The sequence below is a fragment of the Etheostoma cragini genome, chromosome 10 (genome assembly GCF_013103735.1).
Source record: "Etheostoma cragini isolate CJK2018 chromosome 10, CSU_Ecrag_1.0, whole genome shotgun sequence".
In the NCBI taxonomy this organism is placed as follows: Eukaryota; Metazoa; Chordata; class Actinopteri; order Perciformes; family Percidae; genus Etheostoma; species Etheostoma cragini.
This window is the reverse complement of record NC_048416.1, coordinates 22067176-22094061: the sequence shown is the minus strand read 5'-3', so window position 1 is coordinate 22094061 and position 26886 is coordinate 22067176. Positions and strand designations below refer to the sequence as shown.

Genomic DNA, 26886 nt, shown 5'->3' with positions numbered 1-26886 from the left:
AAATTCTTTCGGTAACCGCAAGGCGGCAGGAACCCCTTTTATTAAAACGGGAAACGCTGTTGTGCTCTACTGTCATAGATTGGAGGTGTTTGCAGAAAGCAAGACTGCTTTTAACCGAGACACGCTATGTTGAGCATAAAAAATAGCATGTTTATTTATTTATTGGTATATTTTATTTAATCTGCAAACTGCCACTCGGTCCAACAGTCAATAGGCTGCTGTTTCCTGGGGATTGCTGATGTAGGCGCAACCTGTGTGCGTCGGGATATTAGTCCGTGTCCGAGGGTTAAATAGTTCTGTTTACAAAATGGATGAATTTAAAGCCTGTAATATGCTGGACTACTTTCCAGAAAACATTTTAATTGATGTGTTGTCGTATTTGAGCGTGCGAGAGCTCGTCAGAGCCGGGGGGTAAGGAAAATTTCACTTTGTTGACTGTATTTTACCAATTATTCGTTTTGTGAAACTCAGCTCAGCCTTTGTTGTTACTCACGTCACATGATGAAGTTATTTGTTGTATTTTACGGTGTTTTTCAGAGTGTGTAAGAGATGGAAACGCCTTGTTAAAGACCAAAGACTGTGGAGATTTGTCGATCTGACAGCATGGAAAGGGGTAAGAACTGGTGATGAAGTGTGCCGTTAGTGTTTATTTTATTTGGGGGATATAACCAAAACATGCAATCTGATGAAACAGCCCCTCAACACATACGATTGCCAATACATCCAAATCATATACCATTAACCCCAAAAGCAATGACTTTACGTTGTAAAGTTTGGCGAAAAAGAGGAAAGGTTGAGGGTCTAGGAACTAAAAACCAAATCAGGAAGCTTGGTGTCATCAGGATCTCAGGGTAGAACTTTGACAGTCATATCAAAGCAATGACTGCCTGGATGGTACAATCTTGAAAACATAGAAGAAACAAAGGCGTAATGTCCAGGCATGACATCTGTCCACATATTGATTTCTTAGGTCTTAAGAAAAAAGCTTTTTGTTCATTAAAAATGCTGCTGCTAAAAAATGTGGCCCTTTTTCAGGCTTTGAGACAAAGTAAGCGTACTATACTATGACTTTTTATGAAATTCTCAACTGTGACTTTTTTTTTGTGGAGCCATTTAATTGAAAACGATGTACAATACAAGAGCCTCTCGAACAATAAAGACTACTGAACACATTAGTCCAATACTCTGCACTGGCTTCCAGTGTTTCATATAATAAAAGTTAAAGTACTGTTGAATAAAATGCTAAAAATAAATTTTACCATATGAAACCACTTGGCCTCTCAGGTCATCTGGTATCAGTCTGCTGACTGCTCCCAGAGTCCAGACATGGAGAAGCAGCATTTAGTTACTTCCACAGAGCAGGGACGAATTTCCAGAAGAAACTGAATTTGTCTTTAAGACCTTTTCAGGGGAATTCCATTGCTAGGCAACAGCCTGGGTTCTTGTTAACTTCCCGTCAGTTGATGCCATTCACACTGCAACAGGAAATCAACTTCGGTCCATTTAGAATGTTTATGTTTACATCTGTGAAATGGTCTATAGATAAAAGAAAAACTTTGATGTTCTCCACCACCTTTGACTGAACCTTTAGCACTCATTATTATGTAATTGGCACACCTTTACCTATCTTCTAATATTTCTCTAATTCATCTTTTAAGTTTATTTTTAAACTGTTTCTAACATTTTAATTTACAATTCAGTGTTTTATGCTGTATCATGTGAAGTATTTTGAATGGCCTTTGTGTATTACATGGGCTTCTCTTGATATAAGCCCCTGTGTACGTCTATATCTATGCAATAACAATTTTTCTTCTGACCCCTCATCCCCCACCCCCCACACACATCATGGACTGTCCATTGTGTGTTAGGTGACATCCCGCATACTTTGGCTCCTGCTACGTCAGTACCTAGGTTGTGGACTAAGGTGCCTACGGTTACGTGGTCTGCTGCTTTCTGCCCGAGGGGGCACCTTTCTCTCTGAGTCTTGGCTCAGAGCTTTGTCCACAAAGTGCCCTCGATTGAGTAAGCTCTATCTTCTGCACGCAGACTTGCGAAGCCTGCCCAGTTGCCAGCTCCTACCTCCATCTTTGCAGGTGTTGGAGCTGCGTGGGTGTGAGCTGCCTCGTGAATTTTTCAACCAGACTCTTACTTCACCTGCTTGTTCCCAAGAAAGAGCTGAAGCCACATCCAGTGTTGGTGCTCAACAGCAAGGAAGGGATCGGAAAGGAAAAGGCCTTGGTTATCTATCAGGGATTGCTATTGGGAGGTTAGTTCTAAACAACGTGCCCTCATTCACGGACCAGCATCTGCAGAGTCTGACATCATGGGAGAGGCTCAGTCGTTTGGAGTTACGTGACACCTTTCGTGTGACGGCTAACGGGCTCAGGAGCAGTGCTGCTAAGGACGGCGTCTGTGGTGTGGAAGGGCTTTCCAGACTAAAGTTTCTGGAAATAGGCATCACTGGGCGGCAAGGCTACCAGTTACAGATGGCCTCCCTTGGGCTGGGGGCAGGATGGCTCGGGCTGGAGGAACTGAGTCTTGGGGGTAAGGAGGTGGGGCCAGGTTTGCTCTGTGCCAGCCGGCTGAAGGACCTGAAGTGTCTGTGCCTATGGGCCTGCACGCTCAGCGAGATGCAGATAGTACGGAGTTGCAGGATGCTCCGTGGGCTCCGCCAGCTGGAGTTTTTGGATGTAATCTTCCAGCCTCGGCAGTGCCCACCGGTAGTGGAGGGGGAGGGTGGTGGAGAAGAGCAAGACAATGAGGAAGCTGCAGGTGGAGATAACAGCAGTGATGAGAACAATACACTAGACATGAATGATCCCATTCCAAGTTTGCGTCGCTCACTGGCTGTCCTGCTGCCATCCTGCACGCTAGTTTTCACCAACTGCTCTGTTCAGATCAATGCGGACTAAATGAGGTCTCTACTGCTGTATACAAGTGGCCAATATAGATACAATTCTTTCACACAGGCTGACATATGTGATTTATTGAAGCATTATGGGTATAATGAATAACATTTTTATTATTGTGTCATGTTTATAATATGCCCAGCAGACATGGGCTCACATGATATCTCATATTCACTGGAGCCATCTCCAGATATTATCAGATACTCAGACAATATTTTTATTTTCAATATTTTTTGAACTGCCAACTTCAGAAGCCAGAGGATGAAACCCAGTTGTCAACTGTGCAAAATATCTTTGGCTTCTAGATAAGAGAAATATTACACATGATTCAGGTCCATACTTTTGGTTGATATGTACTGTATATGTCCTTCATATACCATATATCATTTTTCATCAAACTTGAGTACAATTTTACTTTAATAGTGCTATATATTTTGATATAGTACATTCATGGAATATCAAATGAAAAAGTAACCAGACAGGAATGTCTGTGGGCCAATTCAACTAATTAAAAATACCTGACAAATTAAGATATTTTATCACATTGATAGAAAAAAAGAAAATCCACAAAGCAGTCTTGCCTCTTTGATTTGCAACTTTGCATCAGAGAACCCTTAAAAAAGTTAGAGCTAAAGCATTCTAAACAGTTTGGACAGTAGATACATTTATACTGCCTTAAGGTAAATCAGTGGGCAGTCTAACTTCCAAATTTGTTGCTCATATTTGGAAATAAGTAAACACACTCCTTAAAAACTCAATCACAATACTGCATTAAACAATATGGGGAACTGTCACTGCTAGACTGTAAAAACACAAGCAGGTGTCGGCTACAAAGGCAGAGAACTGAAGCGTGTGCTGGCAATGATCCACCTGTTTCCTGTTTGTAAACTCCTTTTCAAAAATGTATACATCAGAAAAGATATCTGATACAAGCAAGTGTTTAGTATCGGTGTTACAGAAAAAAAACAGCATAACATATCAAGTAGTTTATCAATTCCCAATTCTCCCCTACTTTCCCATTTCTTTGCTGTATGATTTTTAGAAATTATAAAGTAGGAAAAGGTAAGAGTAAATCTCTGTTTATTGTATTAATGAGTAAAAACATGGAAGATCTGTGTCATTGACGTGACTTGTGTTGCATTGTTGCAAACCAACCATTAACCTTCTTTAGAATCATAAATGAAAAATTGTTTTCAATAAACCAATTTTGAACATTTCATCTTTAAGTATAATTTGTTTGTTGTTGTAGAATTTTATTATAAGTAGTATTGGTTAATTGCATCATTCTCTAAAAACTTAATTGAAGGTCTTCTTTGCTTGTGACTGACTTCTCAAGAAATGAAGTGGTTGATCAACAAGCCTGCCCATATTACCTTAAGTCATTATAACATAACTGGCAAATATCTCACAATAATAGTTGTTAGTTGCAGTTCTAGACATTGGCAATTAAAACAACCTCTCAACACCACAGCAAGGAAGCAGAGACAAAGGCATCATGGTGGTGGAGCTCATTTGAGCGAGACTCTAGGAACCTGTCTGATGTTCTAAAGGGCTTTTAAAAAGTTGATGACATCACGGGTATAGCCATATTGATTCCGTTTTCTGTAATAAACGTAAATGGGGATATGGTTAAGTTCGTTCGCCAGAAAACAACAGTGATGGAGCTAAACACAGTTGACACAATAGATAAGAAATGAGGGCGGGCCGACATGTGACTACCGTCGGTGTACACCAATCACAGGTTTTCTCTTGCAACGATTCCCACCAATGGGCGCTTTCTTTGAGTAGCATCCCGACCAATCGTATTCGTCAAGGGTAGCATTTTGAAAACGTTGGCGGCCGAAGAAGTTAAAAATAACGCTGGGCTTTCTTTACTAAAACGTTCTAACTACAATTTATCGCTACGATGCAGGTAACATATGTTTATTTAATCAATGATAGATAAATAAGACTAAGCAGATGAGTACAATGAACGATTCGTATACGCGCAAATTATAATGCTTAGCTAGCTATGTACGACAAAGATTTTGACGTTAGCTTTGGGTTTGCTACGTTAACAGTCACCCTCCTAAGCTAACTTTGCATGACGCAACGTTGTTTTCTGTTAAAATAATAACAAGCAGTATATAACGTTCTTACACAGTAAATTATATAAACTAGCAGGTGTTTAACCTGAATTAGCCCGTGGAGTAATAACGTTAGCTAGCTTTTCCTTGCACCACAATGAGGCAAGGGGGCCAATGTTAACGTTAGCCTAACGTTAAGTTAGCTACCCAATCAGAGGCCTAATGGACCTTTCATCATTTTTGAATGGATAAAGCTAAACGTACTAACTGAGTCCACCGGAAGCACTTGAAACTAACTTTTACGTGGCACCTCTGTAACGTAAAACAACTTCAACGACACACTATTCACAATATGGTGCTGACAATGTACACTGAAATAACGTTACCAGACCAGAAGGACGGTCTAATGCAATCCAGCACAACAAGGCAGATTACATGCTTTATTTTGGGACTTAATGTAATATAAATTTGATCGTAGTCTATGGAAGATATTTGCGGTATTGTTGTAGATTGTACTAAAATGTTTACTATGTTTCAAAGGTGGTCACTGCTGACTCAACTGTGAGTCATTCTTCAGAGCTATTAAAGTTGGCACAGAAATTAAGCAAAGCAGCTGCACCTAAAAATCAGTGTTCAAAGAAAAGAATGTGGGCCGTGCCATATTGATTTATTTCAGGATGATTTGGTGAAAACTTACTTTAACATCCTACTTGCTGACTTTGCATATCTTAAGCATTGTCTGAAATACCAAATACTAGAAAAAGCTAGAAAAGTCACTGATAAGTAAAGACACATAAGCTTAAATGTATGCTAATGTGAGCTGTATTTATTTACAGAATAAGGAAAATTATGAGCCCAGGGGTTTCCAACGACCGGTAAGCTGTAATATTTGTAAAAATATGTGTTCATTTGCCTAATGTGTTTAAGCAACATTTGATTACCAGCAATTGTACTACCACTGATAAATCAGAATGCCAGCTTTGGCTGATATAGGTATAAGAAATATTGGAAACTATTATGACTGGTAGAAAAAACAAAAACAAAAAAAATGTCTAATTCTGTGTTTTCTTCTACATATTAGTTAGCAACACCAAGCATGGTTGCAGGTCCACAGCGTGTTCAGGTAAAGCCACGAACAGAGATGGACAAGAATGCCATCACAGGTAACATTACCTTCCTCATGCACAAACAGCCTGACACCTAAAGAATTGTGCCTGTTATGATTGTATTATAATTTTCAGGCCCTGGGAGAGAGTGTGTAGGCTCGTCCTCCATTGCAGCCTCAAAGTAAGATATTTTCTAGTACTTCTCGAGTTGTTGGTAGCCAGTTCTTTTTTTGGGGGGGTATTGGCTTCATACATCTAAGTGATTAACATATCTGTATTTAAACTTTGCATCAGAAAAATCTCCATCGATGACTTTGACATTGGTCGACCACTAGGGAAGGGTAAATTTGGTAATGTCTACCTTGCGAGGGTGAAGAAGCTGCAGACCGTTGTGGCACTGAAGGTGTTGTTCAAGTCACAGATGGAGAAGGAGGGTGTGGAGCATCAACTCAGGAGGGAGATTGAGATTCAGGCACATCTCAAGTGAGTATCCTGAAGAACATTTTCATGAATAATATATTGACCTTCTGCAAACTAACCATAAAGTAACCAATAACAACTTGATAAGCTTACTTCTGGGCAAAATGTCCCTGAGTACAAATTCTCGGTATACCTTCCCTTCAGGTAATTTGCTACCATCTACTGGTAAATACAGGAACACTTATCAAATGCTTACAATCATTATTTGTTGGTAAGATGTGCTTTGAGTTACATAAAAACAGTACTACATTTCTCTATTGGCTAACTAGGTGCATTTTCCACAACATTTCTTTTTGTTGTTTTGCTTATCAAGTAGATCCCATAACTAATTCATTTGACTTCTGTTTACTCGACTTTAACAGGCTTGCTTTAAATACCTTTCACTTTGTGTTAAACAGTTTAAAGGCTGCCTCAAAACATAATCTGTTTTGTCCATAGGCACCCCAACATTTTGCGCTTCTACAATTATTTCCATGACCGAAAGAGGGTCTTCCTGGTCCTTGAGTACGCCCCTCGTGGTGAAATGTACAAGGAGTTACAAAGATGTGGAAAATTTGACGACCAGCGTACTGCCACAGTAAGAGTTGTTGCTGTTTTTGTCAGTGAACATAGTTTGGAAATTGTTGGAGGGTAATTAGCATATTTTCACTGTATCTGTTTTCAAAGAGCAGTTTGACCACTGGACTTGATTACAACTACATTTGTGTTTAATTCCCCCGAATACTTGACTTAAACTCAAGTCTTGTTTTGATCCAATGCCAACCTCTTTATATTTCCAGTACATGGAGGAGATATCCGATGCACTGATGTATTGCCATGAGAAGAAAGTGATTCATCGTGACATCAAGCCGGAGAATCTGCTGCTTGGCTATCGTGGAGAGCTGAAAATTGCAGATTTTGGTTGGTCCGTCCATGCACCTTCTCTAAGGTGATAAACCACCGTGCCATTAAGGTTTTATAATGTCAGCGCACCATGGTTCTACCAGACATTGCTCAATCCCGCTGTATAATTTCACATGAATCTGCTTGTTGGTGCTTCTCTGCTTCCCTGCTCACCCCTTTGTTTTAAACCCATCCAGACGTCGTACAATGTGTGGCACACTGGACTACCTCCCTCCAGAGATGATCGAGGGGCACACTCACAGTGAAAAGGTGGACCTGTGGTGCATCGGGGTTCTCTGCTACGAATGCTTGGTTGGCAACCCCCCTTTTGAAACTGCCAGTCATTCAGAAACATACAAAAGAATTATGAAGGTTGGTATTTGCTTTCTAATATATCCAAATGGACAAATATGAATGTCATGTAAGCTCTTCCAAAAGAAAGTGTGGTAGAAACATCTTATTATAAATACTATCGTATTATGATTTTCTCTGCTTTCAAAAAATGTTTTTGAAAATAAGTTTTAATCTCTGAACCCTGTAGAATACCTATCAAAATGCAACTAGCTGGTATTGGAAAATAATTGTTTAAAATTAATCAATAAGTCAATCCAAAGGTATTTAAACATCTAAAGATTAACTTTAAGGTTGTGCATCCCTAATAAAGTAGACACACAAGCACATTGTGCTTTACATTTCTGTAACAGCTAGCGTAAAGTATTCTTCTGTGGAAGTTATTAAATCTTGATCAATATCAGTTTCTAATGCACCAGTCATTGTTCATATTGAATTAATAAATGCTATTTTACTTTTTGCAGGTGGATTTAAAGTTCCCTAAAAACGTATCAGCCGGTGCACAAGACCTGATCAGCAAGCTGCTTCGCCATAGCCCAATAGATCGTCTCTCACTACAGAGTGTCATTGATCATCCGTGGGTGCGCACTAACTCTCGCCGAGTCCTACCCCCCATCTGCCCCACCAAGAAATCCTGAGTCCACCTAACCTGCCTGCTTACCTCCCATTGAGGGTGTTTATCTGTCCATCATAAGTGACTCTGGACCAGCATGTTTTGGTTTCACTGCCATGGGCTTCAAACTGCCGTTATTCTGGCACATTTTATGCTGGGTATAAATGCATACCCACTTTTTTATATTGTACAGTGTGATGTCGTTATCTATGTCTAGTATGTTGCCTAGAAGTGTTTTGTGTTTTTATTGTCATTTCTTCACTGAAACCTTTTTTTTTTTTTAAATGAACACAGCTCAATTTTGAATGTCTGTATCTGACAACAGTGACACCAAAGTACTTTTGTTAGACTGATTAAAGCTGACTATATTCTCAAATAGTTTAAAATGAGGTGTTTTGGGTGGAAAGCATGTTTTATTTTTGCCTCATGCTATACTTTAAATTTCTAATAAATATATAAAATGATTCAATTTTATTTATAGTATCAATTCATAACAAGAGTTATCTTGTAGTAGTTCATGGCATAGCAGGGCACCGCACGGCATTACAAGGCACAGCAGGGTGTAGCAGGATGTAAGGCATTGCAGGACATGTAGCAGGATATTTGGCCCTATAATGAATAATTGGTTGGGTTAAATGTGGCAATAATGCAAACCATATAACAAGTTTAGGAGATATTTGTAATAACTTTGGGAGGTAAAGAAATGCACTCAGTTAACAGTTTATAATACAATCTATGACATTTTATTAGTTACACCTAGCTAAAACTACTGCATTTAGTTAAAACTGCCTCCTACATTTTTAAAGTTATATTCAGTTGAGACTGTTTTACAAAGTTGTTGATTCGATTCAATTTGGAGGCGTTTTTAATATTGTATCTGTCAACATCAATGAAGGTAAACTTAATATGTAGTTTTTAAGAAAATGATCTTCGTGAAAGTAGAATTTATACAAGGCTGCTGATTATCTTAATGGTATGGAAGGTAAAATTGTTACAGGGCTGTTGCATTAGCCAGGGGCACATTCAATCTCAGAACGGTGTGCACAGTTATGCTACGGTTTTTGTGTTGAACAACGTGTTTTTTCGAACGTGTGCCACGGTTTAGGGATCTGCATTTAATTTCAACTCACTTAATCAACAGATGTCTGACAATTGTCGTAAATATTGGTCCATGACAATTCATGTCTATACGGTAGCGTGGCCGAGCGGTCTAAGGCGCTGGATTAAGGCTCCAGTCTCTTCGGGGGCGCGGGTTCGAATCCCGCCGCTGCCATATCTTTTGTCTTCTCTCAAACCAGCCGTGTGATTTAACAAACCTCTTTTATACAAACTGATTTCAACAGATTAACTTTTGGAAGTTTGTAACATGAGTTAATGTTAACGTTACATAAATCAATTGAAAACAATTTCTACCTAACTTGATACCGTGTCACAGGAGTGGAGACGAGAAAGTATGATTGTTTCTTGCCGCATTTAAACCGCTGGATGTCACTATATGACCATAACGTTACACGGAGTCAGTCAACCCAAATATCACGAGTGTGAAGCAGTTTTATAATGGATATAACTTTCATGAAAATCGTTTTTTGCAAGGTGAAACGTTTCCTAATAAAGTAACAAGTTTTCTATGCCTTTAGTTTGTAACAATTTGGGCCAGTTAGATTTTCAATCGTATTCCTACCTTTAGCCTACTTCTTGCGTTCGTTAATCTGTCTGTTACCGCGTATCTTTTTTCAAACTGTCACAAACGTTTCCTAGCAGCACAACGTTTTGTGTCAGCGTTTGGTCTTCATGATTGTCTTGCATTCATAAACTGTTGTATGTGTGTTTCATTTTTTACATTGTAGGCCTACCCTAAACCCTAGTATATAAGTAGGCTACTTTTGTCCCCAGGAGTGAGTGACATCATGTCCTTTTACAATTAATTTAAATTTGATCAAACCTGTGTCTTTTAAAAATTGTGCCTTCCTGGTGATTCTAATCTCCTCTCCCTCTTCTTCTGATCCCAGTATCCCTAGCAGATTCCACTCCTGCCCTGCCTCCTGAACCCTATCTTTAGATTAGATTAGATTCAACTTTATTGTCATTACACAGGTATAGGTACAAGGCAACAAAATGCAGTTTAGGTCTAACCAGAAGTGCAATAGCAGTAAGTGCAGGATATACAATGGTTCCATAAGTTTTAAACACCCATCTTTCCACCTCGTTCAATGTGCAATGCAATATAACATGTTCAGCATTTTCTTTAACCCCACAGTTTTCACTATTCATTTTCCCTATTAAAAATAAGGTCCCATGGCCAACTTTTTTTTTTACCCAGCTGGACCGCCTTATCTCCTTGTTTATATGGAATAAGAAACCTGCACGTACAAACGTGTTGCTTGCTCTGGAGGGAACAACTAGAACTGTTGGGTTCTTGTACATTACAGTGTGGTCTGAACCTACCTATTGATACTATAAATAAAATGTAATATCTCTTGCTCTGTCTCTCTCTCTATATATATATTTATCTTATCTATACAGTATGTACACATTCTTTACTGTCTTAATTTTTTTAGTTAACTATGTGGTTATGCATGTAAAAGAGTATATTATTGAATTGTACAATCCTGTATTTATTTGTGCTGTAATTACTTTTCCCAACTATTCTGTATCGTTCCATGCCTCCAGATTTCAAGAGTCTTAACTTAAGTGATGATACTGGTAGCTGTTGGAACGGGGCATAACATATTTGGTCTTGCCCCGGAGCAGCACGCAGTGCAAAGCTATGTGGAGTTCAGACACTGTAAAATCCACATCCAGGGTTGATATACCATCCTCCCTTTTCAATTTTCACATCCTTATTCTCTCCGAGTTTAAGATCTTTCTGTTGCCTATGGATATCATATCACTAAGGTGATCACCACTGTGTACTGCCCTACCTAACACTTCTGCCTTTCCTTTGTCTGACACTACCACCTCCTCTCCATCGATCAAAGCTGTAATTATAACTTTTTTCCTTTTCCCACTCATTCTCTTGATCATAGACCATATAACCCCTATCTCTACTCCTTTGCCTATGGTGGAACAATAATTGTCCTACGTGCCACTGCCCTTTTCCTTTGATAATCTATCACATTATCTTGTGACAGATTCTTCATTAATGCTCTAAATGGCTTGTTTCGTCCTTTTACAGCTCTGCTACATTCCTCATTTCACCAAGGTACCGCTTTCTTCCGGCCCTTTGTTGTTGTTTTTTAAATACTCTACTTTGCTGCATATAAAATGTGTGCTGTAATTTGCTTTGTGCATTCTTCTGTGTTTCCTTTTATAGTAATCAGGTTAACTGACTCCTCACAACATGTCTTCAATTTTTCCACAATCTACTTTATCAAAGTACCATCAGGTAATTGTAAACCCTTCTCAGATACAAACGTTTGTACTGACTACAGTGAAAACTGGGAAGTGGTCCTATTCTATGGTAGATTTACTCTTAACATTCTATTCACATGCATTCACTAAACTGCCAATGTGATATCCAAGCATGATGTATTACCCCTATTCACACTTTTACCCTGTCCATCATCAAGGCATAGCCAACCAATAATCTTTCTTCCATCATTTCTTCTTCTTCTATGTTCTCATTATTGACTGTATGATTGCTACCCATAGGCTGTTATGAGCATTATAATCTCAATACCATATTTATATATATATATATATATACAGTCTGTGGTCACTTTTTTTTTTTTTTTACAGTTTTACTGAACTTTTATTTTGGTATCGAAGCCCTCGCTTTTAAAGCTGTTCCGGTTTAATGGAACTGTTTTTTTTCACAGGATAAACTTACCTTCCGGTTCAAACCTGCTTCGAACTTCACGAACCACAACAGTAGCCTGGTGCGTTCAAAGTCGGATATTACCAGATGTGTTGTCAATATTAACTAATCTCAATTAACCGAATTCAAGCTAACGCTAACTGCATTCAGACATGGCTGGTTTACCACCCGGAGACCCACAGCTGGTCTCAATGATCGTCAATCATTTAAAAACACAGGGTCTTTTCGACCAGTTCAGGAGGGACTGCCTGGCTGACGTCGATACAAAGGTAAAGCTGGTTTTACATCGCCGCGCGGCAAACCCGCCTAACGTTACCTGCAGGACCAATTCCCCCCCCAAAAGCAAAACCGTTTTGAAAAAAGCTAAGCGTTTTCAGCGGTTCTTTCCGCGATCAGAACCGCCTCCCCTCTGCCGCCTTCCACGTATTGAACTGACCGGAGGCGGCGAGTTACCGCCAGAGACGGTGGTTACCTTGCGGTGGTGTGAAAGCCCCTTAACGTTTTTTTTTCTATGTGTGAGTCTATTTTAAGGATCATTGAAAACGGGTCTCTGGGACAAACATCTCTGGGGCAAAAGCTACATCCAACTATAAAAATATCCCTTAACGTTAACTCACTTGGTCATTATTATCGTGGTGTCAGAATAATATACCCGTCGTCCATTTCAGCAGAACAGTTCTAACAAGATTGTTATTATTTTTACGCTTTAAGAGTCCGTTTGTCCTAAATGTGAGCTGCCCATGGGTTTTTAATTAACTTGCATTCATTTTAGTACAGCATAAAATCCTAAATAAATACTTGGTAAGGATGTACAGGTGATGTTAATTCATCACATTAAACATTTGACCACTTTTAAGGACAGTTTTCGTTGTGTTATTGGTTTCTAACAATATAATAATTCAAAATTTCTCTTGCAGCCAGCTTACTTGAACCTGAAACAAAGAGTTGACAACTTTGTCTCAAATCACCTTTCTAACCACACATGGAGCCCTCATTTGAACAAGAATCAGCTGAGAAACAACATCAGACAACTTGTGCTGCAGTAAGTGAGAATGCTGCAATATCCCTGCATGCGCTATTAGTCCAGAAAGTATTCTATACTTCTTCAAACTAAACACATTGCTGTTGTTTGGGCTTTGATGGTTTAGAACTGATTTTACATACAGGACACCCAGAGTTAAATCAAACCATTATTCTTAGATCCGGGATGCTGGAGCAGGGAGTGGACAGGATAGTGGCCCAGGTGGTGGATCCCAAAATCAACCATATCTTCAGGCCGCAGGTGGAGAGGGTGGTCCGTGAATTTCTGTCACCTGGAAGCTACTCAGAGGAGCCACCGGCGCCACTGCCTTCAACAGAGACCAAAGCAGACAGCAGCATTCCTGAGCAAGGTACACATCTTTCATCCCTTTATCAGCCATGAAAGGTAGAGTGATGGATTTCTTCTAGATGTTGAGTAAACAGTGTCTGGTTTAGACCTACAGCAGTTAACACACAACTTTATATTTGTTCAGCCTCGTCATCTGCTCCAGCTACCACTGCAGCCAGCGATGCCATGTCTATCCTGGACACCATAACCTCTCTCAACCAGGAGGCCAGCGTCAGGGCCAGCTCAGATAAAGGACGTAGAGGCCCAGATGAGCCCACGCAGCTGGTGGAGGACGGCGAGCCAGACTTGACTGTTGATGAGGAAGGAGACAGCCATCAAGATGGAAGGACACTGACAGAGGCAGAGGAGTTGGCATCGGATGTCCAGGCGTTAGAAGTGAAGACAGAGGATACTCAGGAACAGATTGATCTGGGAAAAGAGGGGTTAATAGAGGAGGTGAAGAAGGAGGAAGAGGAGTCAGGAGCTCAAGAGCCGACAGTGGAGGAGAGAGATAAAGTTGCCAGCAGAACAACTGGAAAACCCACAGAGGAAAAGCAGGATGACGATCTGCTTAAATCTACTAGTCATGCCAAGCAGAAAGCCAGAGAGAGGATGAAGGAAGGTGAGCTGTTGTAACCGCTGCACCTGTTTTGAGTTTGTAAAGCAGTGTAACCTAAAATGCACAAAACATACTTGATAAAACCACATGTGACCGTTCAGGGATTTCTATGCATTTTCTCATGGTAGACACAGAAAATCGTGCAGAAATGATTAGTTGAAAAGTAGTCTAGCCACAGAAAATCAAAACATGAGGATTTGCTGCAAATCTTCAGTTGTGAATTTAACATCTTTAGATTTTTGGTCGGACAATTTTAAAAAGTCATCATTGTGATGACCAATTTCATTTCATTATAAGTTTAACATAAATTCAAAATACACAATTCAACATTTAATTAAAAAATTAGATGAATTCTGACCACCTCCAGATAGAATTTGTATGCCACAAATATTGGTATACATAATGTAGTAATAAGCCACTGTACTTAAGTTGCATTACAATTATGGTCCGCTTAAGACTAGATTTGTTAATTGATGATATCAAATTATAATATGTTAGTTTTTTGTGGATATTTGATCCACCGCTTTTGTTAGGGTTTTCTTAATAGCAATTTATCTTGATACAATTTGATGTGTCTTTGACCTGAAGAATACTTTTTGGAGGACTCTGACCTGGAGGGCCTGAGTGACATCACAGTGAGCTCGGTCCACACCAGCGACCTGTCATCATTCGAGGAACAGAGTGACGAAGACGAGATGCAGTCTGATTCTTCTGAAGAGGGGGAGCTTCCTTCCGATGGTCTCAACTTTTTATTCCGGACAGTTTTCAAACAAATTTCCATTCCAACAGTTTAGTCTCTACCACCACAGAGTTTTTTTCAGCTCTGCTGTTTCTTATGTTTTTCTTTCACATCATCAAGATGAGAGAGCAGAAAAGAAACAAGCCAGCGGAGATGCAGAAGAAGAAGAAGAAGAGCGTAAACCTCGCCGCAAAGCCTACGTGCACAAGCCCTTCCTCTACTCCCGTTACTATAGCGACTCAGACGATGAAATCACTGTGGAAGAACGTCGGAGATCTGTGGTGAGTTGTATTCATCTTAACATTAAAGGTATAGCATTAGCAAAGCATCTTTGCTTTGATTCCATTTATAGCTTAATCAAAGGCTTTACTTGACAAATGATGAATCTACAAACATTAAAACCACAAATTTATATGGTCCTTTGTTTTAATTATCGGATTCTGTCATTGCTGCTTCTCAACTGTGTTCTCGTAGGCTAAGGACAAAGAGGAAAGGCTGCTCAAGAGACAACAGAACAGAGAGCGAATGGAAGAGAAGCGTAAACAGAAAACAGCTGAAGAAGGTATTTTCTGTCTGTCTGTGTGAGCTGCCTGCTGTCGGGTGCTGAGTTTCTTGTTATCCCGTTTTCTCACTATTTTTTTTATGTTCCTCTCCACTGAATACTAAAGAAGTTTGTGGTTTGGTTACATAAAATTTGTACAAAATCTCTAAATTGCACCATGTGAAGTCATGTTTTCATTGTTCCCATCTTAAAAACCATACATGTCCTCAAAATAGCTATGTTTGCAGCTGGGTTGGCTCAGTTGGTAGAGCAGGTGCACATATGTACATAGAAGTTCATGCCTCGACGCCAAGGTCCAGGGGTCGATTCCGACGTGTGACAATTCCCTGGATGTCTCTCCCTTGTCTTACCTTGCCATCCTGTCCAATAAAGGCCAATAAGCCCATCAAATCTGTGTGTATATATAGCTTTGTTTACTGTCACGTCATTTACCATGTTTTGTTTCTTACACAGATCACAAAAAACTAAAGAGCGCAGACTCTAGTGGGTTGGATGGCCCCAGAGCCAAAGAAGCTCGCAAAGAAAGGAAAGTTCTGGAGAAGAAAATGGCTCTCAACAGGAAGAGGAAGCTAGACTCAAGGTAGGTGATAAAAAGCTCAGATGCAAACTCACACAGCTGCTGCTGAGCAAAACAGTCAAAAGGTTAGGATATTTACTCAGTTGCTAGTTTAATAGGTACGAATAGATTCTACCTTCAAAACAGTATATTCCAAACCGCCAGCTTCATCAGCACCTGCCTAAAACAGTTGTAATTAAAGCTGAACTTTATAACCCTCATGAGGTGAGGATTTATTGCAGATCTGTTAGTTTTAGCTAGGTGTACCTAATGAATTGGCCACTGAGTTTATTTGCATACTCTATGATGGCATTCATTAATTTCATCCTTCAGGAAAGAGGGAGATGTTTCAAGCAAAAAGAGAGATACAGAAGTTTCCAAGAAAACGGTACGTGAAAGCCACGATGAATAAAGCCGATGACCTCTCGTTAACCGGATTGGTGAGTTTTAACAACCATTTTTGTGTTTTGTCGTTTGAAAAATTAGGAAGGGAAATTTACAGCTTCAAAGCCTCCACAACCAAAATTAGTAAGAAATCTGTCAGAATCAACATCGTCTGATGAGAGGAAAAGAAGGATGAGCGGCAGCGTCGTCCTCTCATCCGAAGACTCCAGTGAAACCAAGAAGTTGTCCGACAAAGGCCGGACGCACTCCTTCATCCTGGAGTTGGAGCAAGGTTCCCAGGAGGCTCTCAAACAACGCTCAGTTGGGAAATTTGATAGGTTTTCCCGTAAAGAATTTCACTCTAAAGAACGCAAAGAGAAAGAATGCAGCTTATCAGATGAACGCGCCAAACTCAAACAAAAGCAGGAGAGAAAATCTGAACATCAGGCAGATGAATCTCAGCAGAAGGAAGGTGCTGCTGTTAAAGTATCCTCTGAAGAGAAAGCTGAGAGGAAGCCTAAGACTAAAAGTGAGAAGAAAATGTCTGGAACCACAAGAGAAGGAAAGTCGTTAGAAGGTTTGGCAGACGAGGGTCCTAAAGATGCTACTGTGAAGAAAGCAAAAGCTCCCTCTGTTGAGACTGTCAAAGCAGAGAAGGACAAAAATAGGGAAAAGGAGAAAGATAAGGATAAGATCAAAGAAAAGGAAAAGGCCAAAGGAGAGAGAACTTCAGCTAAAAGTGATTTCAAGCAGCTTCTCTGCCCTGATTCTGCCGGCTCTTCAGAGGATCGGTCGGACATGGAGCCCGGGTACGACAGCAGCAAGAAGAAAGAGAAACACTCTAAGGAAGTCCTGAAAAGGTCAAAGAGCCACACTGAGGACAGACCAGGAGACAAACTCAAATCTAAAACCGATAGTAAAGACAACGAGAAGGAAAAGACTAAAGCGGATCAAGACAGTCAGAAATCAAACAAGTCCAGCTCTGAAATGGACAAAGATCCAAAAAGGGTCAAACCAACAGAAAAAGGAAGAATCATGGAAAAATCCAAATCCAAAGAGGAAACAAAGAGTCTATTGTTGTCAAAGACGGATAATAGAATTCAGAGTTTAGAAGTCAAAAGTACAGGAGGTGTAGCCACTAGCAAACTTGAGACGACAAAGGAGAAGAAAAAAGAAGGAAATGCAAAGGAACAGCGGAAAGTCTCAGAAGAACCTCCCCATGAGAAAGCCGAAAGTAAGAGTGCAAAGAAAAAAGCTGAGAAGAAGGATAAAGTCTCAGAAAAGAAGGATGATGGCCAAGAGGAGAAGAAAGCACCCAGAGAAGACAAATTGGAGAAGTCTGATAAATCTTCAAAGTCTTCAGTTTCCTCACTGGACGCAGAGGAGCAGCCGAAGAAACAATCTCTTCTCCAAGATACGAGCACAGACTCGGATCCCGTCACCACCACCATCCCCACCTCGTTCTCAGACGATACTTGCGACGCGTTAAGCGACATCACCCCTGAGCCACCTGAAGGGGAAACGGAGTCACGACTGAGCGAGATGACAGCTTTGCCGGCCGAGGCAGACGCTCTGCTGGCTCTCATGGACGTTTGTACCTCAGCGGAGGCGAGACTTCTAGCTGAGAGCGGTCAGGAGGATGCAACGCCTGAGATGACTCTGCAGGACGCTGATATGAAGATGAAAGAGGCAGCTTTGACTCTGCTCTCCATGGATCCTGATAGCACCGTGTCCTGCACCTTAATTTGCCACGATACCAGGGAGGAACCAGAAGTGACTCAAACTGCCCCACAGCTGATGGAAATCACGGCATTAGAACAAGAAGAGTCTCCTATGGATGTGAAAACAGCTGCTGAAGCGGCGTTCATAGCCTCCGAGCCATCATCTGAACAAACTGTTGACGTTGATGACGAGAAACCAAACCCTGCAGGTAAATGCACAGTGATGGTAAAATGGGTATATTTTTAATGTTTACCCGCTGTATAAGGTGCACAGTGTATGAATGTGTGTGAATGGTTGTAAAAGCGCTTGAGTAGTCGTTAACATTAGAAAAGAGCTATGTTAAAAAAAGAAGAAAAAAAAAGCCCATTTACCACCCAAACATTGTTGGAATGTTTCCTTAAACAAAAATATGAATCTCTCTTACAGATGGGTCTGAAAATTCAGAGAAAGAAATGGATGTGACAAGGGCTAAAATGTCAGAGTCTCCTACTCCACAGGTAAAAAACAGGTCACATTTGTCCTATTAACCTATAAAGAAATCCTTCCTACTCCCCTATTAGCTTCTTTTGGATGAAAAAAATGAATTTCTGTAGATAAAGTAAAAAGCCTGAAGTAGCCTTTTCTAAGGTGTTGTAGTGCCGTGAAAAATCATTCTTCTGTGTTGTACACAGGAGGATGACACTAGGCCTACCTCAAACAAATGTCAGGCTCTTTTAAATGACGATGAAGCCAAAAGTGCAGAAATTGTTCCTGAAACACAGCCAGATGAAAACACAGCACCACCACCACCAGCTGATGAAGAAGGTACACTTTCTTTTCTCCTATTTTAACTTTCAAATCTTGTTTCTCATGTTTTGAACTATGCAAATTATAATTTCTTGCAATGTGAAGCCAGTGGTTTGACGAAAAGAAATGATTATTGACCAGGCATCAACTGTGCTTTAGTGCATGGTGCCCATTGGTTTAGCTTTTTTACTTCCTACAATATTTCAGCTGCTAGTGTTGTGTCTGAAGCACAAGAGGTCGGAGCTTCCACGGATCAGAGCACAATTGCTTGTGATACCACTGAACAAGTCTCAGAGATTCCCACTAAACAAGGTGAGTGCTTTAAAACGTTGTTGGAAGGAACAAGATGGGTTTTCTTTGGCTGACTGTTAACTTACCATCTTATTGTTCCTTTAGAGCAAGCTGAGCCAGATGTTGCAGACACAAAGACGATCCCAAAGGTGAGGTAGCATTCATGGTTTACACATTTTAATTGTTTTCTTTCTAAAGAATTAAATGTGAGACTACAATTCAGAGTCATCTCTCTTTAACTTTAGGGAGAGGGAGTGGTAGCTGAAGACAACCAGGCCAAGATGGACACAGATATTGGTAAGTCTTTTTCTAGATTACATTTTTAGATTAGATTTTCTTTCTTTGATTAAAAACTTTCTAAATACTGTATGCAATACTGTAGCCTTGGTGCGAATAATATCTTGTTGTGCTACACAATGACAATAAAGTGCTTTTTTGGTGGTACAGTATGTGCATAGGCAGTATTTTTCAAATAAACTTCTTTTCACCACTAGGTGAAGCAGAGAGTAAGACAGTGGAGGAAGAAAATGTTACAACAAAGAAGAGTGATCCCCAAACTGTAAGGGTCCATCTGCTGAGATGTAAACCACCTGTACACACCTCATATTTTTTGTTCGATCTATATTTCCTGTCTTCCTACTGTATATATGTATTTTATACTCTGTATATGTGTGTGTGTGTTTGTGTATAATCTCTATATCTGTGGATCTTATACATGTTTAGATTGAACACAATGTCCCACAGAAGACTGAAGAAAGTGGACCTGAGAGTCAGTCCAAACTGGTCAAACAAATCAGTGAGTCATTTGAATTCTTTTTTTTTAAATTGCTGTCCATCGGTCCTTTTGCATTTGATCCCTGAGATCAACTGCTATCATTGCTATTTGTAGCATTTGTTGCTATTTCTATTACATGTATTTTTCAGGTAATGTCTCCAGCGCAGACAGCCAGGAAGATGAGAAAGGATCAGACTTGTCAGAAAAGGTAACGCAACACAGTTTGTTTGAAATTCAGCGCATTCATATTCAATAAATATAAGTGTCGATACAGTATGCTGCCCTCAACTAACACCTTTTTTGTTGCGCAGGAAGAGAAGGCGGAGGGACGAAGAGGCAGACGTAAACGAAGGCTGTCCACTCAGAGTGTTGCAGCAGTGAAAGAATCTGGTAACATTTCCTTTTCACACCAAAATTTCACTAATTTTAACTATTAATTAGCTAAAGACAGTTTACAAAATACTTGTTTAATTGTATAATCCAGTCTGAAAATAATATTAATCATTTATAGATGGATAATGATTCTATTGCAGAGCTCCCTTCAAGCAGCTTTGGCAGATGCTTATGTTTGTAATCATTTTATGAAATAATGTCTTCATTTATGTTTCTGAAACTGATCAGGTGACGAGAGGGAGGAAAAAGAAAGTAAAGAGCAAAAGTCTGCTGAGGTAAATTCAGCCTTTTTTAGATTGTCTCAATCATAAAATAACCATGTAATTGTAAAAATCAGGGCTCTATGTGTTGTTTGTGGGTTTGAAACCTTTTTAAAATACGTACTGTACACACATTTTTTGTGTGCATATTTTTATTTGAATTCTGTATCTGTTCATTTTTACTCCACACTGATTGGCTCATGGACTTTTTTTTATTACCTTCAGGAAACTGATCAGGAGAAGGTTGGGGAAGTCAGAACACCCCGCAGGGGTCGATCATCCAAAACCACCGACGAGGCAGAGAAGGACCAACCTAAAGAACCTGAGAAGTTAGAGGAGACTTTGAGCCGCGGGGAAATATGTTCCGGAGGTGTTGTCAAAGAAGCCAATGCAGGTAAGATGGTCCCTTTTGAAGGTCTCATGAACATTTCACTTTATGAAGTTTTTTAACATTAATATGCATTCCCCCAGCCTGCCTATAGCCCCCCGGTGGCTAGACATGGCAATACGTGTAAACCGAGCCCTGGGTATCCTGCTCTGCCTTTGAGAAAATGAAAGCTCAGATGGGCCGATCTAGAATCTTGCCCATTATGAGGTCATAAGGGGAATAGTATTAGGGGACCAATAAGGTCTATATAAAAGCATCCAAAGAGCACCATGTCATGGGACCTTTAAATTAGCAACCATGGAGATTTAAGTCTGGAAAAAAAAAATGTAATTGTTAAATGTTAATAATTATCATAATGTCCTGCTACCAGTCATATTATACTGTGCACCAGACAAAATAATAAAGTTGAGTCAAGATAATAAGATGGTAAAAGGAAAAAAACAGAGAAAAAGGAGTGATTCCGGAGGTACACGGTTTATCTGTTTCACATTGCTGATGGCAAGATTTTACTATAATAAAGCCAATAAAGTTTTTTTTTTTCTTTTGTTTTTTTACGTAATAATGAACACGTCCTTCTCTAAGATGGCTAATGAGTGTTGAAGAGTATAGTTTTAATAATGTAAAAGTCTTGGCTGTCTGTGCATACTAATATTTTTTTTCAACCTCAGATAATCAGAAGAAGGATGAGAATAAAGACGAGGGGAGCACCGATAAAACAACTAAACCAGCCAAGAGAGAAGAGGTGCGTAACATACATGCAGCATGTATATAGTGTTACATACTTCACTGCCAGGTTTGTTACTAAAAGGCCACTCTATATTTGTATGAGATCGATACGTGGAATCGGGAATGAGCTGTTTAACAATAGTCACCACACATGATATTCAGCAGAAACACTGAATAGTATTTTGAAGAAGACAGAAGCCATTATCTTGTATAGTGTTAATACTGTCTTGTACAATATTTTTCAAATCTGTAGACAATAGAAGAGGAAAGTGGACCAAGGAACATTGCACAGCAAGGAAGTCAAGTCAATCTGCCGTCTCCTGTTCTAGAAAACACAGAAGCTGCAGGAAGCTCTGACTCCAAACCGACAACTGACACACGTAGGTTACTTTTTTTAAATGTATTTCTTTTTCTTTTTTTTGGTACCCTTTCTTTGAATGACTAAAAGAACTGTGCACGCTAAAATGGTTAGGTGTGGCTACATGTCTGCCAGAGCATGTATTACCAACTCAAAGAATAACCTTCTTGAGGCCAAACCTCTATAGCTAATTGGTGCATTTTATAGCATCATGTTGCGTTAAACAAGTTTTATTTTGCCTTCATCACGGTTAACAGCCTTTAAAATATTAGGAATGAGAAATTTGGCAATGATAGTTGACATGAGGGAAGGCTTGCAGCTTTACTATGATTTAAAATTTACAAAAGATGTTATGGGTGGTACTTGTATGTGGAAAAATATGATGTGATTTATAAAACAAACAAAAGGTTCAAATCAATTTTGATTATATTTCCATTCCAGGCAAGCCAGCAATGAAAAGGAAGAGATCAGAGGAAATTGAGGAATCTGAGGAGGTAAGATTTCTTGTCTTTCTGGATTAAAACATTTTCTGCATCCTGGTCCACAATTCCTCCATCTAAATCTGTATTTAGTTCTCTATTCACGTGTCTCAATGTGTCTTCAAATATATTATATAATCCTGCAGGAAGCCCAGGCTAAAGAGGAGGGGAAGAAGGACAACAGTCAAGAAGAACAACGTGAGCAACAACCTGACCGTAGTAAGAAAACACACACACACACACACTAAAACAGTGTCTTACTTAAATAATCATTACTGTGCAGGTTCTTGCATACTGTATCAAAGACACATTTTCAATGTTAAGAGGAAAATAAGTTACCTTGATCAATTTATTATATTTTTCAGGTTGTTCCCCTACAGTGAGCCGGACAGAGAGTGGAGAGGAAATCTGCAGTGAGAAGAATCCAGATGATGTATGCTGGCAGTCCAGTTGTTCTTTAAAAAATAAGCATCTGCATGTTGTAAACACTGCCTGTGCAGCCATCACAGTTGCTGGTCTGTTGTGTAAAGAACAGTACATTTAATCTCTTACCTTTTTTTAATCTTTGAGAGAGGTTGACTTGATGTACAGAGCCTAACTGTCATTAGACTTAGTAATTTAAAGACCTATTGTTGACTCTCCAGCTTGAGGGGGAGCAAGAGGAGGACCAAGAGACAACTCCAAAGAGACATGGGCGGAGGGGACAGTTGTCAAAGTCAGCAGAAGATCCAGGTAAGAAAATTCAAAGCTTCATCCAAATCAAACCAGGAAGAATTGTATAGCTCCAGTGAAGTGTCTTGAGGAAACGGGTTGGATATCCAACCTGTGATGCCCACAAACGTTTTATCATCTTACCCACAGATAAAAAGGCAGAAGAAAGTGAGCAGAATGATGAAGAGGATGATGATGATGATGATGATGGTGATGATAATGATGGTGAGAAAGAAGAGGGAGAAAAAGGAACTGCAACCAGAGCAACCACACGGTCAGCAGCTCGCCTGGAGGCTGAAAGGTAATTTAACAGCTCATGGACACAAATAAGAACAATAATATACAGGTAGAAATGTCTTCACTGCAATATCAGAGGACTGCACATATGAATGGAAACACAATTCAAACTTTACTGGAACTTTATTATTTGGTAAGAAATAGGAAGAAACCTGCCGTAAACGCAAGTAATTAAAATGTAATAAGACCAACTAAATCTTAAAAGCATGGTTGATCACAAAACACCTGCAAATAAATCCAGACAATGACGTTGATGTTGTGCAATCACAGTTATCAGACACTATCATCCTGTGTGGTGATGAATGGTCATCACTGTTCCATTCTATTCAATTTATGCAGGGGTGACGATGTAGCACTAAAGCATCAACTGTTGTTTCAAATGTGTTTTTTTTGCTTCTCAGAAACAAGCCAAGTAAACCCTCCACCCGGGCAAGTCGGCAGAGCGGTAAAGAGGAGACCACAGCTGGCACACGGTGAGTTTGTCTCATTGAGGTTCAGAAGAAATAACAAATTTCAAGGGGATTGTGACCAAAACCGACTGCGAGTCCACTGCTCTGTGAAAGAGAACTTTTCACAAAGTGTTCCCGGCCTTTAAAAATGTTTTGAGTTAACTTCAAAAATATAAATAAGCAATTATTTTGCTTGGCGTAAACAGAAAGATACAAAAGATATATAATATCACATACACCATTTCCAAATGGGTTTAAACAAGGTTGAATATCCATTTTTCTAAATCTCCCCTTCTCCTAAACAAACATATCTTATCAGTTCCTATATATTTAATTGAAGAGACCAGCTTAATCATTGCCATTACTACATAATGTAGTGTTTATTTAAATTTTTTATCGTGTGTGTAAAATGTTTTAGCACATCTCTTATTTGTTTTTTTGGGGGAGTTGTTGATTTCTTAATTCTTACAATTTGTAGTTTCCAAAGAGATTTTTTTTTTTTTTAGAAATTGTCCTTTAACAAAAGTCTTAAATGGGTCCTTAAGGAATCTGTCTTGTGCACACATTTCTTTATTCAAGAGGAAATTGGACACGCCAAGTTCCCTTATATGTAGTAAAGGAGAACTTGTTATTGCAACACTTTTTATGAATAACTTAGGAATTTACAAAGACAAATTTTAACAGCACCTAAATGTGACACATTAGACAAACTGACTGACACTTGTTTCTGGTTTCCCTACTGCAGCGGGGCGAGGGGCCAGGCAGCAGCAAAGGGGGGCCGTAAACGGGAGGCCAGCCCCCCTGCGGTGCAAAAGCGGGGAGGACCGAAATCAGAGGAGCCCCCTTCCAAGAGAGCCAAACGCTAAAACCGCGGTGGAGTGACTCGCCCCAGCAGTGTTTTTGTTGCACTCCATATTCAAGTCAGTTTTGTTATCGGCTGTCAAAGAGCCTCTACAGTCAGTTAGCATGTAAAGCTGTTTCTGCTTCATTGACTGTAGGTATTGAAAAGCTCTGGAGAGTATTATACTCCCTCTTGTCTGATGGTTTGGGTATAAATCTGAGGATCTGTGTAGAAATCCCCCCAGAATACCTTCTACTGCACTACGCCCATATGGTTTGGATCAGACTTCATCATTCCTCCATTTATTAAGTAATGCCCAGTGAATCAGAGTATTTCATCCCAATCAAAGGCCTAACATGCAGCAGAGTCGTGTTTTAAGATACCGGGGGTGAATTGAAACAAGAGGTCAGACTGTGTCTTAGTTTCTGCTGAGACTGTAAATCCAAACACTTTGACATAGAAATCACTGTGACGCTTCTGTGAATTTTATTTTTCAATATTCATTCTGTGAATGAAAGGAGAAGTTCTTGTTTTTAATAGTTTTTTTTTTCCTTAATATTCAAAAGGTATGGTGTTTTTTTGTTGTTTTAAACAGCAGATTTGTTCACAGACTGGGGAAACACGTGAATAGTTTCTCTATAAACTGAATCTACTCAATGACACATGTGTAACAACACCCGCTACTAGGTAATCTAGTTATTTTTATTGTTTTAACTGTATGTCAATATAATGGTGTTAGATATCTTGCCTACCTGTTCATGTAAAGACACTTGCTTTTATAAATGTAAAAAATACTGAATATTGCTTCCTTTTGTGTTGTTTCAAGCAAGTATAATTCACTTGAGTTCTTGTTTGCAGTCATAAATCTGAATTTTTATTGGAAGTCACTTTTTCAGTGTTAGACCTGATGATTAAAACATTTACACATTTATTATGCCCAGAATATTCTAAAATTATAGGTTTCATAGATGTTCAGTTACCAAAAAAAGAACAAAAATCCAAACTGTTTCTACTATTATTCAAAAGTTAGCATATCTGAGGATCTCGAATATTTTTTTTCTGAAAAAAAGGAAATAATGCACGGAGCAGAATATACAGGTTTGTATTAATTTCATTCACCCATATTATGTCTCAAACGTTATCTCCTGTTTCGACGATGGATGTGCTGTCTGTAAATGTGTAATACAGCCAAAGATATTAACCGATTGCCTCTGAGTGGAGAAGAGGAGAGGACATTCCTGCCTACTAATGGGCGATAAAACTGACAAACTCAGAATGAAATATTCCACCATCATTAACACGTTAGGAGGCTTTAATCGCTGCACACAAACTTACGGGATCCAAAAAGCACAGAGAGAGGTTACGGAAAGAGTTCTCTGGATAAAGTTTCCAAGCATTCCTGTGGATTGCTAAATTTGATTCCTTAAAGGTGTACCTCTCCCAGGTATTTCCTGGTGCTGCAATCCAAGCCCTAAAATATTAGCCGTCATTTAAAGGTTTGGTTCAACTTTCATTTAGCCACCAGGTCTGGCAGACAAACAGCGCTCCTTTCACTCACTGATGCCATTTGGAGAGACTTGAGAGGTCATTTTTATTATGTCGTTTGCATTGTAGTCCAAAATCATTTTTTAATTTGCCACGCAAGTTTCTACTGCTTAGTATCAGCAGTTTAATGCACATTAGACTGATTTATAGTCAGCATGTTTTTATGTATGAGGTGGAGGACTGCTTTCAGCTCAGCAGGGACCTCACAGCGAGAGCTTAGAAAGGTAGAGAAAGCAGCAACACATAAGAATCTAAATATATGTATGTTTAAATGCTGCTGCACAAATCTGGACAAATGCTAACCTGCTTTTAGGTGATTTTAAACTACTGTACCTACTGAACGTATTTTTTTGCTTGTTTTTGGTTATCTTGTTCATGACGGAGATTGTGCCGTCCATGGATACTTGGAGAT

The 26886-nt window shown here is 39.5% G+C and overlaps 2 protein-coding genes and 1 non-coding gene across 9 annotated transcripts; all 3 read left to right on the top strand.

Annotated features, from left to right (window-relative positions):
• The first annotated feature begins 51 nt into the window (after window positions 1–51).
• Window positions 52–8796, top strand: aurkb (aurora kinase B). Of its 5 annotated transcripts, none has more exons than XM_034883898.1 (10): window positions 204–408; window positions 535–613; window positions 5812–5850; window positions 6057–6138; window positions 6217–6262; window positions 6376–6564; window positions 7000–7138; window positions 7341–7489; window positions 7641–7815; window positions 8259–8796. In XM_034883898.1, the coding sequence occupies exons 1-10, from the start codon at window positions 308–310 to the stop codon at window positions 8430–8432; spliced, it is 1173 nt and encodes a 390-aa protein (XP_034739789.1). In that variant the 5' UTR covers window positions 204–307; the 3' UTR covers window positions 8433–8796. The 5 variants fall into 5 exon arrangements, with proteins under 5 accessions (XP_034739787.1, XP_034739786.1, XP_034739789.1 ...); XM_034883897.1 differs by having other exon boundaries at window positions 210–411; window positions 538–613; XM_034883900.1 differs by lacking the exons at window positions 204–408; window positions 535–613 and adding an exon at window positions 4593–4821.
• An 802-nt stretch (window positions 8797–9598) lies between these two features.
• Window positions 9599–9680, top strand: trnal-aag. The gene has a single exon. It is a non-coding gene; the product is annotated as a tRNA-Leu (tRNA).
• Window positions 9681–12227: 2547 nt separating this feature from the next.
• bod1l1 (biorientation of chromosomes in cell division 1-like 1) lies at window positions 12228–25728 on the top strand. Of its 3 annotated transcripts, none has more exons than XM_034883881.1 (30): window positions 12228–12493; window positions 13142–13266; window positions 13425–13615; window positions 13739–14215; window positions 14801–14950; window positions 15072–15232; window positions 15426–15513; window positions 15967–16093; window positions 16403–16457; window positions 16556–18383; window positions 18602–18662; window positions 18840–18979; window positions 19169–19273; window positions 19358–19401; window positions 19498–19549; window positions 19747–19811; window positions 19976–20048; window positions 20177–20235; window positions 20339–20417; window positions 20649–20695; window positions 20906–21074; window positions 21737–21810; window positions 22048–22174; window positions 22594–22646; window positions 22778–22850; window positions 22997–23064; window positions 23276–23373; window positions 23492–23643; window positions 24041–24112; window positions 24834–25728. In XM_034883881.1, exons 1-30 carry the CDS (start codon window positions 12377–12379, stop codon window positions 24968–24970), a joined length of 5067 nt encoding a protein of 1688 aa, XP_034739772.1. In that variant the 5' UTR covers window positions 12228–12376; the 3' UTR covers window positions 24971–25728. The 3 variants fall into 3 exon arrangements, with proteins under 3 accessions (XP_034739772.1, XP_034739773.1, XP_034739771.1); XM_034883882.1 differs by having other exon boundaries at window positions 18602–18672; window positions 18847–18979; window positions 23276–23363; window positions 23493–23643; XM_034883880.1 differs by having other exon boundaries at window positions 18602–18672; window positions 18847–18979.
• The last annotated feature ends 1158 nt before the right edge of the window (window positions 25729–26886 follow it).

Coding starts and splice junctions, on each gene's coding strand:
- aurkb (XM_034883896.1), top strand. CDS start 308: ATGGATGAATTTAAAGCCTGTAATATGCTGGACTACTTTCCAGAAAAC. Junction 409..534: donor CGAGAGCTCGTCAGAGCCGG/GGGGTAAGGAAA, acceptor TACGGTGTTTTT/CAGAGTGTGTAAGAGATGGA. Junction 614..1,868: donor ATCTGACAGCATGGAAAGGG/GTAAGAACTGGT, acceptor ATTGTGTGTTAG/GTGACATCCCGCATACTTTG.
- bod1l1 (XM_034883880.1), top strand. CDS start 12,377: ATGGCTGGTTTACCACCCGGAGACCCACAGCTGGTCTCAATGATCGTC. Junction 18,980..19,168: donor ACCACCAGCTGATGAAGAAG/GTACACTTTCTT, acceptor ACAATATTTCAG/CTGCTAGTGTTGTGTCTGAA. Junction 19,274..19,357: donor AGAGATTCCCACTAAACAAG/GTGAGTGCTTTA, acceptor TTGTTCCTTTAG/AGCAAGCTGAGCCAGATGTT.